Genomic DNA, 16,174 nt, shown 5'->3' with positions numbered 1-16,174 from the left:
AACCCTCATAGAAGCAGGGTGGACAGAGAGGGGAAACTGGGAAGGGGGATATATGAAATATTTGAAATATTTTAAAACATTTTGAAATAAAATAACCAATAAAAAGATTTTAAAAACATTTTTTAAGTGGGGAAAAAACTGAACTAGAGTCCAGCCACACTCATGTGAGCGACACAACTAAAAATGGCAAGGAAGTTAGTTTAAAAGTCAAGACAGTGGTTCTGTTGTAGGGGAGAAAAAAAGTAATGGCCAGAATGTGAAAGGATGGCAAATTCGTTTGTGTGTGTGTGAGAGTATACGTGTGTGTGAGTGAGTGAGTGAGTGAGTGAGTGTGTGTGTGTGTGTGTGTGTGTGTGTGTGTGTGAGAGAGAGAGAGAGAGAGAGAGAGAGAGAGAGAGAGAGAGAGAGAATGTGTGCAAGCATGCGCTCATCCCAGGTGTGGTAACTACTAACCTAGGGGACTGCACAGAGAGGGTGGCTAAAGGGAGACAGCTGGGAGAGGGCAACTTGCAGACAGCATGGTAGAGTAGCAGTCGGAGTGAGTGGATTCAGCTTGCAGGAACTGATAGAAAACTTTTTTTTTTTTTTAATTTAATCATACTACAACAGTACCTGGCAATTATAATCAAGTTTTCAGGTTTGATGGCAATCTTTTTTTTAACAACAATTTGTTAAGGTATACAACTATCTATACATCTTTCTGAGTTTGTTTTACTCAGTAACTTTTTCAACAAAAGTTGCCAATACATGATCCAAAAGTTAAAATAACTGAAAAGAGATACACTGAAAAGTATTTCTTTCTAACCCCTGGCAACTAAACACTGAGTTCCAATCTCCAGAGGCAACCATTGCTACCATTTTCTTTTCGAGACTTTCTATAGATAAATATATGCTATAACATTTTACAGCAAAGTCATTTTTAATGCAAAGCTATGAAGATTACATACCTCTTCAAAAAGACATAAAGCTGCCTCGTAGAGTGAACATAAGCCTTCAGATGTTCTAGTTGGTTCTCTCCACTGACTCCGATCAGCAGATGAACCCTGTAATTAAATATTGTGGAGTACAATATGAAAAAGACATATAAGTTTAAAATAATCTACTTTAAAAACTGTTTATAAGATTAGGTGTACTACCAAATCCTATTATTAGGACATGAAACCAACTAAAAGTGTTAGAAAATCTATTGAGTGAAATGACCAATTAAGCACCAATTTCTTTATAACTGCCTCATTAAATAGTGAGAGAGCCATACTAAATAAATACAAGACTTCCTCGAAGCAAACAGAATCTTGAAGACAGCAGTCTATGTTTCAGTGTATCTTTGACTCACTAGGAAGGACCTATGACAGGGTATATGGCTTTGGATGGAGGAAGAGTGATTTCTGACTAGGTACACCTGGTATTTGTCCAGGAATGACAGGACAAATAGATAGAAACTAGAAAGCCAGCAATAAAATTATTCTGTTACATTTTACAGCTACTATAAGAAAGTCATTTGTGGAAAAATTAACCAATTTAACAGAAGTAAACTGTATATAATGTAATCAGAAAAATATGGATTTCAAATGTAAACTCAAGGTTATAAGAATTACTTTACACAGTATGTGACCCAGGAGTCTGTGTTATATTATGATACTCAATAGATGTATAAATTCAGATTTAACACAGTTGCTTCACACTTTTAAGATCAACATAAATATTATCTTACCTCACAAATTATGAAATTACCTCACATGATAATTGAAAAACTATGCAAAGCACCTGATAGAAAACAGGCACTAAAATTAGTTTATTTTTTTCCTCACTCCAAATAGTGAGGAGCAGTGAATCAAAGAAGCTGAAAAGGCAGGGGGGTAGAATATTATTAAATAAAGAATAAAACACATTATATACAAAGTTTCATATACTATAAGGATCTCTTGAGCTTAAATATCAAGTCAATTTGTGACTATAAAAGCAAACTTATGCTAGAAGATGATAAAATGCTATAAGATAGATGGGGATGTAGAGTGCTTGCCCAGCACATTAGATCCTAGAGTAATCCTAAGCACAGGGTGTGGAGGAGGAAGGATAAGGCAATCAAAAGCAACAGTGTCATTAGATTATAAATCCTCTAGCTGCTTCTCTCTTCCCCATAACAAGCAAGCTCTCCTGAAGCCTCTTTCCAGGGCCTGGTAGTTCTATGCCTCCCATTTGCAGCTTTAAGCAAGATTAATCCCCTCTACACATACACACACACCTAAATATGCAAGAAAACATATGGTCCCACATAGTATCTGACTCCTTGGCTTACAGACTAAGCCAGACTAAATCATGTGGTGTGGAACTTCCCCCTTGCCTACTAGAAATTTACAAGTTAGAAATCCATGTTATGCAATCTCAAGGCATTCTCATATATATTCTCTCTCTCCTACTCTCATCAGCTTCTTTCCTGAGCCTGCTGTATCTGACATGCATTTCTGTGGAAATCATTCAAGGAAAGGGTACTCCTTTCCTTCTAAGGGAAAGGTGAAGAAGCCTCTTACTAATTTTGTTCTAGAAGGAAATAGCCATGGTAAACATATAGTCATGGTGTCTCTTTCCTCTCTTTGGTAACAAAAGCAATATAAAATGCATAGCTAATAGAAGGAATTGACTGACTTTTACAGGAATATTAGCTTGAGTAGATACACACAGCATTTCAAATTTGACAGGAGCAAAATCTGAAAGTATGAAAGAAGCAAAAAAATATGAGAAAAAAAAAGATGTTCAAGTAACATTACTTTTTAAATAAAATTCTAAAAAAGAAAATTAGCCAGGCAGTTGTGGTATACACCTTTAGTGCAAGCACTCAGAGTTTGGAGGATCTCTATGAGTTCAAGGCCAGCCTGGTCTACAGAGCTAGTTCCAGGATAACTGGGACTACATGGAGAAAAACACACATAGAAAGAAAGAAAAGAAAGGAAAGAAAGGAAGGAAGGAGAGAACGTTAATGATAAAGTGACCAAATATTTATAGTTCAGTTAACAAATACAAAACATATACCAGATAAAAAGTTAAATGCTTCTGCTCTGAAAGTGAATGTTTAAATGAAATATTTTTATTAATCAAAAGTGTTGCATTTTACTTGGTGATAGAGGGAGAGTTTAAAATATGTAAATGTAACAAGTGGCATTTCGGTGATTTTAAAATACATTTGTGGGTTGGGAATTTAGCTCAGTGGTAGAGCGCTTGCCTAGCAAGCTCAAGGCCCTGGGTTCAGTCCTCAGCTCCGAAAAAAAAAATTATTAGGTTATATTGAGCAATAAAAGGTACATGAACTCACTCTCCCCCCTTCTCCCACAGACACACACACACACACACACACACACACACACACACACACACACACCTGGAAATACATGATGGTGGCACATACCTTTAATCTCAGAGGCAGAGGCAAGTGGATCTCTGTGAATTCAAGGCCAGCCTGGCCAATACAGGGAGTTCCAAGATAGCCAGGAATACACAGTGAGACCATTTAAAACACACACACACACACACACACACACACACACACACACACACACACACACACAGCAAAAACAAACAACAAAAACCTGATCAATTTAACTTAACTGAACTTAAACCTAAGTCAGTATAAGTATTTGAGCCTTAATATTTTAAAATTCAAATTTTTATTCTGGGATTTCAAAGTTATTACAGTTCAGTCTTGCAAATTCTTAAAATTTATCATATATGTTTATCCTTTAATATAATATTCAAGGTTATGATGGTGAAAAGATTCACTTCAACCAACAACAAACTCTTTACAGACTTCTGCTTAACTCACTACTTCTGTTTATTCAAGTCTCTGTTCAAATGCCACAACTCAGAGTTCCAACCTGACCACATTAACTAAAACAACATTCCTTTAAACTCTCAAACTATCATTCTCTCCTTACCTCTTAAAAAGTCTCACCTGAAATTATGATTTTTTATGACTTATTTCTATGTGTACAGGTATTTTGCCTACATGTTTATTGGTGCACCATGTGCATGTTGTAACCACAGAGACCAAAAGAGGGTGTCAGATCTCATAGAACTAAACTTACATATGGTTGTAAGCCACCATGTGAATTCTAGGACCTAAACCTGGGTCTTCTCCAAGAGCAACAAGCTCTTAACTGCTGAGCCATTTCTTTAGTCCCCTAAATTTATGAATTTCTTTCCTGGTCATACTAGCGAGATGTGAACTTTGTAAGAGCAAAAACTGTATCTCTAGAGATGCATCCTCAGGTCCTAAAATAATACCTGAAACACAGTACATAATTTTTAAAAACTAGAAAAAAGCCTGCTATGCTGATGCACACCTGTAATTGCAGCACTTGGGAGGTGGAAGCAGAAGGATCAGAAATGCAAGGCCAGTCACAGCTACATAGCAAGTTTTAGGTCAGACTGCAAAAAAATGGGAAGGATGAAATTGGAGATACTTTTAAAAAAAAAAATGCCGGGGCTGGGGATTTAGCTCAGTGGTAGAGTGCTTACCTAGGAAGCACAAGGCCCTGGGTTCGGTCCCCAGCTCCGAAAAAAAGAACCAAAAAAAAAAAAAAAAAAAAAGCCATACTCACTAGCGAAGGCCTCTCATTTTACACATGAATTTACAAAAAGGTTAGGTTAATTCTCCAAATCCACTAAAATAAATTAACACTTAACCTAAAAACTCAGCTTCTTATCTAGGGGCTTTCACTGTAATGACTGTCCTATCCTTATAGAGATCAGTATGTGTAAGTTTCTCCCCATAGAGCACAAAAAATATTTAACCAATTTAACATACCAGAAGAACTCCCAAATCTCTTACAGGAGCCACAACATTATTAAAAGCAGGGTTGACTAGCTAGCACTTTTTCAAAGTTGACGCTTGGGGTACATGGTACATACCAAAGAACGCCTCATCTGCATTAATATAGCCATAAAGCAGTCAAAGCTGATCATTCCTTCCTGGCTTGATAGTAGTTTGTTTTTCTCCATAGTATATACAACTGCTGAAGCCCCCAAAGCCATTTCTATCCATTCAAGAAGATATCTCAAAGAGCCTCTCTGAGCTGCTAAGCCAAGCAGCAACTCAGAAGCTAATCGACGACCTAAAGTGTCTGCCCCAGAATTGGGAATAGTTACTCCTTTAAGAAATGTTGTGACTTGTGATAAGCAGTCCAAGCCCATAGGAGGAATCTTGCTTTCGTTTGCTAAAGACAATGGAGGCAAAGAGCTCACGACTTCAATTGCAGTATGAATAACGTCGTTGCAGAGACTGAGACCAGGTCCCGAAACAGGCATCATCCAACTCTGTCTCAGAAGTGCAAATAATAAACTTAGACCAGTTCGGACACCCATCTCTATAAGTGCATCAGTGCTTGATCGGGGACGTTCACTGACAGAATGGACATCTGCTGAACCAGAGCTGCTCTCTGGAGAATGCTGCTGCTGCTTCACTTTGCCTTTGTCATGGTACTTATTAGAAAGTGCATAAAAGACACGCTGGAGTACAAGCAGTCGTTTTCGTAGTGCCCCCGCAAACGGAGAATCTGAACATACCATCTTTGCTAGTGCTAGCTGGCTGCTAAGAAGGGCATCCAAATAATGGTCCTGTTCATCACTTGAAAGAGACTCACGTTCAAAGTCAGGCAACTGTGGTCCTTTGAGGCATAAAACCTGTTGAGGCAAAGGTACTACTTCCTTATTGCTGACCAGTTTAGAATACAAAACAGTAACTCCCTCTCTTGTAGCAATAGATTCGCTGTCCTCTGTGATCCAGGAGCTATTCAGGTGTTCGAGCCATTTCAGTTTCACTGGTGGAACCATAGTCGCCATGTTGATTTACTCTTCAGCCATTAGTTCTACAGAGAAAGAAGAGGAGACAGTGAAAAAACTAAAACAGATGACTCCTAAAATGTTTCTGAACTTCCATCTAATACTACATTCAGTGATTTCAAAACTAGTAAAATGTAAATGAAGCCTAAGGTTTAGCTCATGGTATATGCCATGGTTATATTTCAGGTTTGATAAAAGTATCATGGTAATATAAGACAGAAATGGGTAAAGAGTCTATGGAACTAAAACTTGCAAAATTTTAAAAAGTTAGTTTAGAAAATGGTATTCGTTCTTTCATTTTAAAAACAGAACTGAAGGATATGTTCAATGGCAGAGTAGTTACCTACTGTAATATGAAGTCTGGAAGGAAAAAGCCTGTACAAACAAAATTTGACATTTGTTAAATGATGATTAAAAGAAAAGAAATGTAAGAAGTTTTCTAATGTTCTATATCTCTCATCATCCTTACATTTGTTTCAAGAAAATGAAAAGTACTTTCAAAAATTAAGTGCAAACTGTTGGGTGTAGTAGAAAATCCTTTAATCTCAGGCAGAAATAGGTGGATCTACTGTGACTTTGGGCACAGTCTGGTCTACATAGCAAGTTCAGACCAGTCAAGGCTACAAGTGGGACCCTGTCTCAAAAGAAAAAAGAAAAAAAGAAGTAAGCAGATTTTAATATATCTCCAAGTTCAGAAACCAGTACTATTTCATTGTCTCATATCATTCCCTGGGAAAAAAATGAATTCTAAATGCTGTCTATATGAGGAAGGATCAAGTGATAGAGCTTACCAAAATATAAATGCCCACACTCCACCGAAGCACTTCTTTGAAAGTGTGCCAGTTCCTGCCTCTGATTCCTCTCCCTACAACTCTTTCTTTAAGGTGACGATCCATCTTTACTGCCTAGTATAGCTTATATATTAAATTCCTAGACCACAGAGTTTCCTCATCTCCAACTCATTCTCCAACTCAGTACAAATACAATCTGGAGTTTATATGTTCAAAGCCTCAATTGGCTGATCTGAAGTTCAACAACTAACTTCTTACAATCAGAAATCAAAGATCCCCCACTTGTCTTCCTCCCTCCCTTCCTCATTTACTCTATTCATATCTGAAAGTTTTTAATAATGGTCCTTTCAAAAAGACCTTAAGAAAACTGCTTCTAATATCTTTTTTTATTAGATATATTTCTTTACTTACATTTCAAATGTTATTCTCTTCCCTGTTTCCTGTCCATAAGCCCCTCCATCCCTTCACCTCCCTCTCCCCCATACAGGTGTTTCCCCCCTCAATCCCCCTTAACTCTCCCCTCCCCACATTCTCCTGCACACTGGGGGTCCAACCTTGGCAGGACCAAGGGCTTCCCCTTCCACTGGTGCCCCAACAAGGCTATTCTCTGCTACATATGCAGTTGGAGCCCTGGGTCAGTCCATGTATAGTCTTTGGGTAGTTGTTCAGTCCCTGGAAGCTCTGGTTGGTTGGCATTGTTGTTCTTATGGGATGGCAAGCTCCTTCAGCAATTTCAATCCATCCTCTAATTCCTGTTCTCAGTTCAGTGGTTTGCTGCTAGCATTGACATGCTAGTATTGGACATGCTCTGAATGTGTCTCTCAGGAGAGATCTATATCCAGTCCCTTTCAGCATGCACTTTTTAGCTTCATCAATCTTATCTAGTTTTGGTGGCTGTATATATATGGGCCACATGTGGGGCAGGCTCTGAACGGCAGTTCCTTCAGTCGCTGCTCTAAACATTGCTTCCATATCTCCTCCTATAGATATTTTTTCCCCTTTTAAGAAGGAGTAGGAGCATCTACATTTTGGTCATCCTTCTTCTTGAGCTTCCTGTGGTCTGTGGATTGCATCTTGGGTAATTCAAGCTTTTGGGCTACTATCCACTTATCAAGGAGTGCATACCAAGTGTGTTTTTCTGTGACTGGGTCACCTCACTCAGGATGATATTTTCTAGTTCATTCCATTTGCCTATGAATAAAATCCTTTCTATTCTTTCTTCAATTTTTACTTCAAAAATTGTATAGGGCCTTTCAGAATTAGTGCATTCTTATTTTCTTTTTTTTTTTTTTTCCTTTCTTTCTTTTTTTCAGAGCTGGGGACAGATCCCAGGGCCTTGCGCTTGCTAGGCAAGTGCTCTACCACTGAGCTAAATCCCCAACCCCCGCATTCTTACTTTCTAACAAAATGCCTCAACATATACTTTAAACTATAGTTATGAAGGATTTTTAAATCACCTAATAGGTAACATAGACCTCAACATCAAAACCCTGTTTCACTCAATTTTAACTCCCTAGCATGCAACCTAAATCATCACCACAAGGTTTGCTAAATTACTAATTAATTGCAATTACTTTCCTTAATTAAATCATTCGGGTAACCAAAGGGGTACATGATAGGGTTATTACAGTCAGTTTCTCTAAACCTTAACTAACCATTTAGTGGTTAGGTACTATTTCTTATTTCATTAAAAAGTATAAATAAAACATTTTGCCACCAGACTTTGGGAGGGAAGTCCAATTCCAAATTTAAGGAAGGGGTCACAAATAGCTGAGCATAGTGACATGGAGCTGTAATCTCAGAAGCAGGAGAACCATATGTTTGAGGCTACCTTGGACTATATACAACCTTCCAGACCAGTCTAAACTAGATAGGGAGAACTTGTCTCAAAAAAAGTTATCTGATCCAAGTAGAGATGGTATACACTTATAGTCCTGGCACTCGGGAGGCAGAGGCAGGTGGATCTCTGCGAGTTTGAGAGTAGTCCGGTCTACAGAATGAGTTCCTACACAGAAAAATCTTGTCCCATTAAAAGAAGATGAGACGAGATGAGAAGAGGGTATCTGAATGAACTGGCTGGTAAAATCTATGTGACATGGAATAACAATTTTTAAAAACTTAGAATCTGGACTCTCTCAAGAACTCAAGAAGCCTGCACCCATGTCTTGCCTGTATGCTAGCCTTTCTTTGGCATCTTTCTCTCCCTTAGTGCCTGTGTTTCTTAACAAATTCTAAGTTTGTTTCATGAAGAATAAAATAGAAGTTTTTAACAATTTACTACAGAAAACAAATTCTATGGTGAAAGCGGCCAAGAACTGATCTCTCCCCTGGCTCTCTCTTCCATGGCTACACCTGAGATACTTTGATCCCTTTCTATTTCATTTGCATATGCTGTTCCTTCTACTTGCCTTCACCCAGTCAACATCTAGTGCAAGATCTCAGTTTAAATAGCTCAACACCGAGAACTTAGTACTCTGGACTCAGTAAGTCAACTTAATCATAAATTAATTATCGTTTCCTCAGGGAAATCTATCCTTAACTGTACCCATATGAGAGTATGTCCATCTTTTAAAATACACAGCAACCACTACTTTAAATCCCTAACACCTTTCACAGTTTGTAATTATACACTATTTCTGTAGTTATCTGTTTAATGTGTATTTTTAACAAAGTGAAAAGCATACTGTTTAGTTTTTGTCCCTGGTTCCTGATTGTTTCTAAGACTCTAGCAATATCTTAAGTGATGGGGGAATTTTTTTGATATTCACAAGCAAGCTCCATTCTAATATATCTGAATGTATGCTCAGGTGAATGGTCGGTGAGTTCCATTCTGAAGGAAATGGGTATCAAAGTAACCAAACAAGTGAGTAAAGGATTAGAGCTTCCATGCCTACCTCCAGACTTTCAGAGAGTAAAAGGAGGGCTGCTACTGAGTAGACCTTTATCAAAGCTATTCACTTCTCCAAGCTCAGGAAGAGAGCCCATTTCCAAAGTTCTGCAGTTTTATTTCCAACATGTGCTGCAGTGCAGTTGACTGCACTCACAACCCCAGGCACCTGCTGATTTGTTTGGGTACTTTTACTCAAATAAATTGTTAAACAAAACTGTAGAAGAGGAGACAGACTCGGACTGAGCACCTGCATAAAGTTTTACAGACCAAACCATATGAGAGTACCCATCAATAAGTTATCATTAAGCCATTATCTCATCTACCAAAAGAGCAGGGAGACAGTCACATCCCAAAAGAGCCGGTCTTAGGCATATGACAAAAACCTTTTGCTTTATCCTACACAAGCAAAGCAGATTTAAAGGACCAGTCTAATCTGTTCCTTATTTCTGCTTACTTCAGCCCTTTCCTGTCTATAAAGCTCATCTTCTCTGCTCAGTTCACTGGATCACTTATTCGAGTTACAGAATGAGGACCAGATTTAGAATTCAAAAAAAAAAAAAAAATCTGTAACTCGATTTCTTCTCATTTTGTCTTTTGATAAAAGTCATCAATGTTTAATTGCACAAAATCAGCACTTAATGTTTGTGATTACCAGTATTTAAAAGGAAATACCCACAAAGGGAAAAGACTCACTGCATTTGCTACAAATTGTTTTTGCTACATCAGTAAGAACTAGTCAACAAAGCAAAAAGCCAATGTGCTTATTCAGCACATAAAAACTGTAGACGACTATAGACAAAAGGGACAAACTAATTCTATTCTAGAACCACTAATTCGAAATACTGATGAAACGGCTAACTCGTGGCAAACTGCTGTTATTTTGTTTTTAAATCTATAATGATGATTTATCCACTAAAAGTTCATTTGTCTTTGTCTTTCTTCCTGATACAATGCACAAATCCAAAATTATCAAATCCAACTAGTGGTTAAAAATAGTAACACTATCAATATTTTCCTGAAACCACCAAAAAAAAAAAAAAAAAAAAAAAAAAAAAGACTAAAAGACTCGTGCAAAGGGCTCCTACAAGGAAGTCATTAAAATAGTTCCTCCAAGTGAATTTGCCAAATTCTAAAGCTTTTACGCACTCTCCACATGAACAGAGCAATGACAGCTGTTAACATCTATTGAACACTTTCTACAAGGCAGGAACTATTACTGGATGGTAAAGATAGCTCTATGGAGCAGGTGCTCAGATTACCCCCACTCACCAGCAAAGGAAACAGAAGCACAGAGAGGTTAAACAGTTTGCCAAGGGCACAGTGCATTCTTACTACAGCTGAATAAGAATTCAAAGACAGGAGCCGGATGTAGATCGCTCCTGAGAGACACAGCCAGAATACAGCAAATACAGAGGCGAATGCCAGCAGCAAACCACTGAACTGAGAATAGGTCCCCCGTTGAAGGAATCAGAGAAAGAACTGGAAGAGCTTGAAGGGGCTCGAGACCCCAAAAGTACAACAATGTCAAGCAATCAGAGCTTCCAGGGACTAAGCCACTACCTAAAGACTATACATGGACTGACCCTGGACTCTGACCCCATAGGTAGCAATGAATATCCTAGTAAGAGCACCAGTGGAAGGGGAAGCCCTGGGTCCTGCTAAGACTGAACCCCCAGTGAACTAGACTATGGGGGGAGGGCGGCAATGGGGGGAGGATTGGGAGGGGAACACCCATAAGGAAGGGGAGGGGGGAGGGGGATGTTTGCCCGGAAACCGGGAAAGGGAATAACACTTGAAATGTATATAAGAAATACTCAAGTTAATAAAAAAAAAAAAAAGAATTCAAAGACAGCAGCTTGACACATGACCTTTCAAGGAGTAAGTCACACTGCTTCTGAACATCAATCATATCAGAGGTAATTTAACAGGTTCTATATCACTCTAAATTTTTTAATTAAAAACCTCAAAATGTTTCAAAGAATCAAATGTCAATTCAGCTCATTCTAAAAGGTCTATTGTTATGATTTAAAATATGTTCTTCCTAATAACAAACTCAAGATTATTAAGAGATTTCAGGGCTAAAAGAGAGGTGGGGCAGTATCAAATCAGACCATAACCAAAGACTTTTTCCAGTCCTATTCTGAATTTTGCAGGAGAGACATGCAAAGACTTGGGAGGCCAAGACAAGAAGATCCTTGAGCTCAGGAGTATAAGGCCAAGGGCTTGGATAACAGCAAGATCACATTTCCCAAAAAATGAAGATGACAAAGTAAAAGAGAAGAGAAGGAAGAGAAAGAGGGGTAGAAAAAGGAAGAAAGAGAAGAGAATAGAAATGAGGGGTCAGAACAAAGTTGGGAGGGGGAGATAGCTCAGTCAGTACAGTGCTTGAGTGCTTGCTACACACACATAAGGACCTGAGTTCAGAGGCCCAACACCCAAGTAAAAATAGGAACCCATGTCGTACCTCTGTAACGTCAGTACTGGGAAGACAGAGAAAGGAAGCCCCATAGAGGCTTGCTGTCTAGCCAATCTAGTCAATCAGTAAGCTTCAGTCAGTCCAAAAAGAAAGTAGAAAGCCACCAAGGAAGACCTCTGACTTTTTTTTTTTTTTTTTTTTTTTTTGGTTCTTTTTTTTCGGAGCTGGGGACCGAACCCAGGGCCTTGCGCTTCCTAGGTAAGCGCTCTACCACTGAGCTAAATCCCCAGCCCCGACCTCTGACTTCTACACAAGCATAGACACACACACATACATATAGAGGTGTATAAATTTACCCCCCAACGCACATGTGCACACACACACACACACACACACACACACACACACTAAACAAAACTAAAAAAATCAAATTTATTGAATTAGAGATTATAAAGCTAATATAAACAAGGCTTGTGATACTGGCATCAAGTTAAATCAACAGAACTTAACTGAGAATACATAAGGAGACCCAAGTAACTATATAGCCAACTGTTTTTTAACTAACATACTAAGGCAGTTTCCTTTCTTTTTTAACAAAAGGTGCTTGAACAACTGATTTATACATATAGAGGTAAAATGAAGTTTATCTTAACTTCACGCCATACACAAAGTCAACTCAAATTTGTTTAATGAACCAAAATGTTAGAGCTAAACCTAAAAATCTGTAAAAGAAAAATAAAGGCTAGACATAGTGATTGTATACTTCAATCCCAGCACTTAAGAGTTTAGTCAAGAAGATGCCAGATGTGAGACTAGTTTCGGCTTGGGCCATGTAATAAGAAAGGGAAAAAAAAAAAAAAAAGACAAACTTAGCAGAGTTGGTTAAGATAAGAAAAATCATAACTTGGGACAATCCAAACTTAAAACTTTCCAATGTAATTATTAAAACAATATATAGGTTGCAAAGATGGCTCGGCAGTTAAGAGCATTCACTACTCTTGCAAAAGACCTAGGTTCTGTTCATCACACCCACATAGAGGCTTACAACTATAACCCCAGTTCTAAGAAATCCAATACCCTCTTCTGTCCACCACAGGCACCAAGCAAGCATGTACTACACAGACATACGCATATGCAAAACACTCATATACATAAACTAAAATAAAACTATCTTTTTAAGACAAAGGAAAACAAACAAAAAAAAAGAAAATTAAGAGTCAGGTCAGCAGGAGAGCTAGGCAGGTAAAACCAAAGCATTTGCTGGGCAAGTCTGACAAACCAAGTTCCAATTCCCAAATCACATGGTGAAAGGAAAGAACCAACTTTTTAAAATTGTCCTCTGACTTCTACACACATCAAGTGGCATGCACACACCCACATTCACACATGCATACACACACACAGACAGACAGACAGACAGACACACAGACACACAGACACACACACACACACGGAAACACACACACAATATCAATAAATTTTTGAAATCAGAAAATTGTCAAGCCAAACTGAAAAAAAAAACTATTTGCAAACCATGTATCCAATAAAGGATTTATAACAAGAATATATTTTGCCAGGTGTGGTGGCACACATCTTTAATCCCAGCACTCAAATGGTGAGTTCCATCCAGGACAGCCTGATCTACAAAGCAAGTTCCATGCCTGCCTAAACTATTACACAGAGATACCCTGTCTCAAAATATGTGAAAAAAAAAAAAAAAAAAGAATCGAGAAGACAGACAGGATGGCACACAGCTATAGTCATAAGTACTCAGGAGGCTAGGGAAAGAGGATCATTGAATTCAAGAGTTGAAGATTAATGTGGGCAACATAGTAAGACCCCCCATCTCAAAAACAAATACAGCAAATACAGAGGCGGATGCCAGCAGCAAACCACTGAACTGAGAACGGGACCCCCGTTGAAGGAATCAGAGAAAGGACTGGAAGAGCTTGAAGGGGCTCGAGACCCCATATGAACAACAATGCCAACCAACCAGAGCTTCCAGGGACTAAGCCACTACCCAAAGACTATACATGGACTGACCCTGGACTCTGACCTCATAGGTAGCAATGAGCATCAGTGGAAGGGGAAGCCCTTGGTCCTGCTAAGACTGAACCCCCAGTGAACGTGACTGTTGGGGGGAGGGCTGTAATGGGGGGAGAATGGGGAGGGGAACATCCATATAGAAAGGGAGGGGAGGGGTTAGGGGGATGTTGGCCCAGAAACCGGGAAAGGGAATAACATTCGAAATGTAAATAAGAAATACTCAAGTTAATAAAAAAAAAAAATATTCTGCATGCTCACTAAAACATGAAAACATTTATTTTTCATCCTATATTTATTTTATCTTATGTAAATATATATTTATTTTATATATTTTATTTATACTATTTACTTTATTATATGCTTATTTTATATATAAATATATACAAATATATTTATAATAAACATAATAATGCATATTTTATATAATTTTACTTACATAAATATAAAAGTATATATTTTCATATATATAATTATACATTTATGTTTCAAATACTAATTAAAATATACATTTATATATTCAGCAAAAAAAAGAAATGGAAGATGGAAAAACTATTTGACAATTAAGTATAAAGTTCATTAAAAACATACACTGTACTTTCATGATTCACAAAAATCTATTCCTTAGGTATTTACTATATATTTACACATGACCTCACAGCAGCATCATTCATGACAGCTAAAATCTGGAAGCTCGAAAGTCCATCTGTAGAAGAATGTGCATTGAAGAGAAGGCATAGTAGCTAAGAAAATGCACTGCTCTTCCTTTAGCTCTAAGTTCAATTCCCAGCACCCACATCAGGTAATCACAACTGCCTGTACCTTCAACTCCAAGAAATCTGATCTTTAACCTCTGAAAACACTAGTGAGCACATACCCACATGTATGCACATAATTATAAATTATAAGAATAAATCTTTTAAAAATAAATAAAACCTTTTAAAGAGATGGATGTAAGTTACAGTCTATATACAATAGCATACTACTCGGTAACTGTTTAAAAAGTAAACTTATAAAAACAACCTGAATGAATCTAACAGCATTATGTTGAATAAAATAAGCAAGGCATCAAAGACTAACTTTAGGAAGCAGTGTTAGAAACATCACAAAGTTGAGGCCAACCTGAGCTACATAACAAAATCTGTCTCATAAAAGAAAAACACAGCATAACTAACTTCCCATATGTATGTATGTATGTATTATGTATGTATGTATGTATTTATGTATGTATATATTATGTATGTATGTATTTATGTATTAAATTCTAGACAATATAAAACCAATGTGATAAAAAAGTAGACCACTGCTTACCAATGTGATAAAAAAGTAGACCACTGCTTACCACTGCCTAGGAAACAGATAAAGAACAGTTAACAGCAAATGGTACAAGGAAACTTTTGAGGGATGAAATGGGCAGAGTGTGACAGTTAAATCATTTTAAATATTTGTCAAATCTTGTCAAATAGTTAAAATAATAAATTTTCCTGTACCTTAAGTTTGCCTCAAAAGTAACCAAAAATAAAGGAACCAATTGCCTCATTGTCCATTTGAGGCTGCTAGTTCCAAAATTCCTTCCCTGATCAGCATCTCTGCAGAACAGCAGTCTTATATTTCAAAATGTCACTGTTTCTTATCCCCATTTCACTATATCTAAAATTAGTCCCAGCATCTCTTCCAGCTTCTCCACCTCCCTATACTCTCTTATAAAAACAGACCCTTTGGTCATATCACCCTTATGGTAACCCAGGGTCAAAACCACAGAGCCTTTAACTTCTCTTTTTTTATATAGCATGGCAACCTCTCAGATAATCCCACTGGCCCAGCCCTACAATACCTTTCATAACCTGCTCTGGAAAGTGCCTGAAGTGTCCTAATATATTCTATCCTACTTCTGCCAAATTAATCTGAAGTTCTTTTGTTTGTTTGTTTGTATTTCCAGACAGCGTTTCTATGTAGCTGTGACTGTCCTTGCACTCCCTTTGTAGACCAAGCTGGCCTCAGACAACTCAGAGGCTGCCTGCCTCTGTCTCCCAAGTGCTGGGATTAAAGGCATGTACCACCATCCCAGCTCTAAAGCTCATTTCTAACATTTAACTCTATCACTGCCCAGATATTAAAGACAAAGCGAAAGCAGCTCTGTTTCCTACTAAGCCATTATTGTGGAGTTAAGTCTATTCAGAAGCAGGCTGGTTCATTCCTACA

The 16,174-nt window shown here is 37.8% G+C and overlaps 1 protein-coding gene across 13 annotated transcripts in view; it reads right to left on the bottom strand.

Annotated features, from left to right (window-relative positions):
- Positions 1-16,174, bottom strand: part of Herc1 (HECT and RLD domain containing E3 ubiquitin protein ligase family member 1) — a 169,001-nt gene that overhangs the window by 139,905 nt on the left and 12,922 nt on the right. For all 13 annotated transcript variants that reach the window (XM_063265523.1, XM_063265529.1, XM_063265525.1 and 10 more), the window contains exons 2-3: positions 4,903-5,858; positions 948-1,043 (exon numbers count right to left, since the gene is read on the bottom strand). In XM_063265523.1, coding sequence (XP_063121593.1) covers positions 948-1,043; positions 4,903-5,832 — 1,026 coding nt within the window. In that variant the 5' untranslated portion in view covers positions 5,833-5,858. The remainder of the gene's footprint in view (positions 1-947; positions 1,044-4,902; positions 5,859-16,174) is intronic.

The sequence above is a fragment of the Rattus norvegicus genome, chromosome 8 (assembly GCF_036323735.1).
Source record: "Rattus norvegicus strain BN/NHsdMcwi chromosome 8, GRCr8, whole genome shotgun sequence".
Lineage (NCBI taxonomy): Eukaryota > Metazoa > Chordata > Mammalia > Rodentia > Muridae > Rattus > Rattus norvegicus.
The sequence above is the reverse complement of the archived record's forward strand: the minus strand, read 5'-3'. Positions and strand labels throughout refer to the sequence as shown.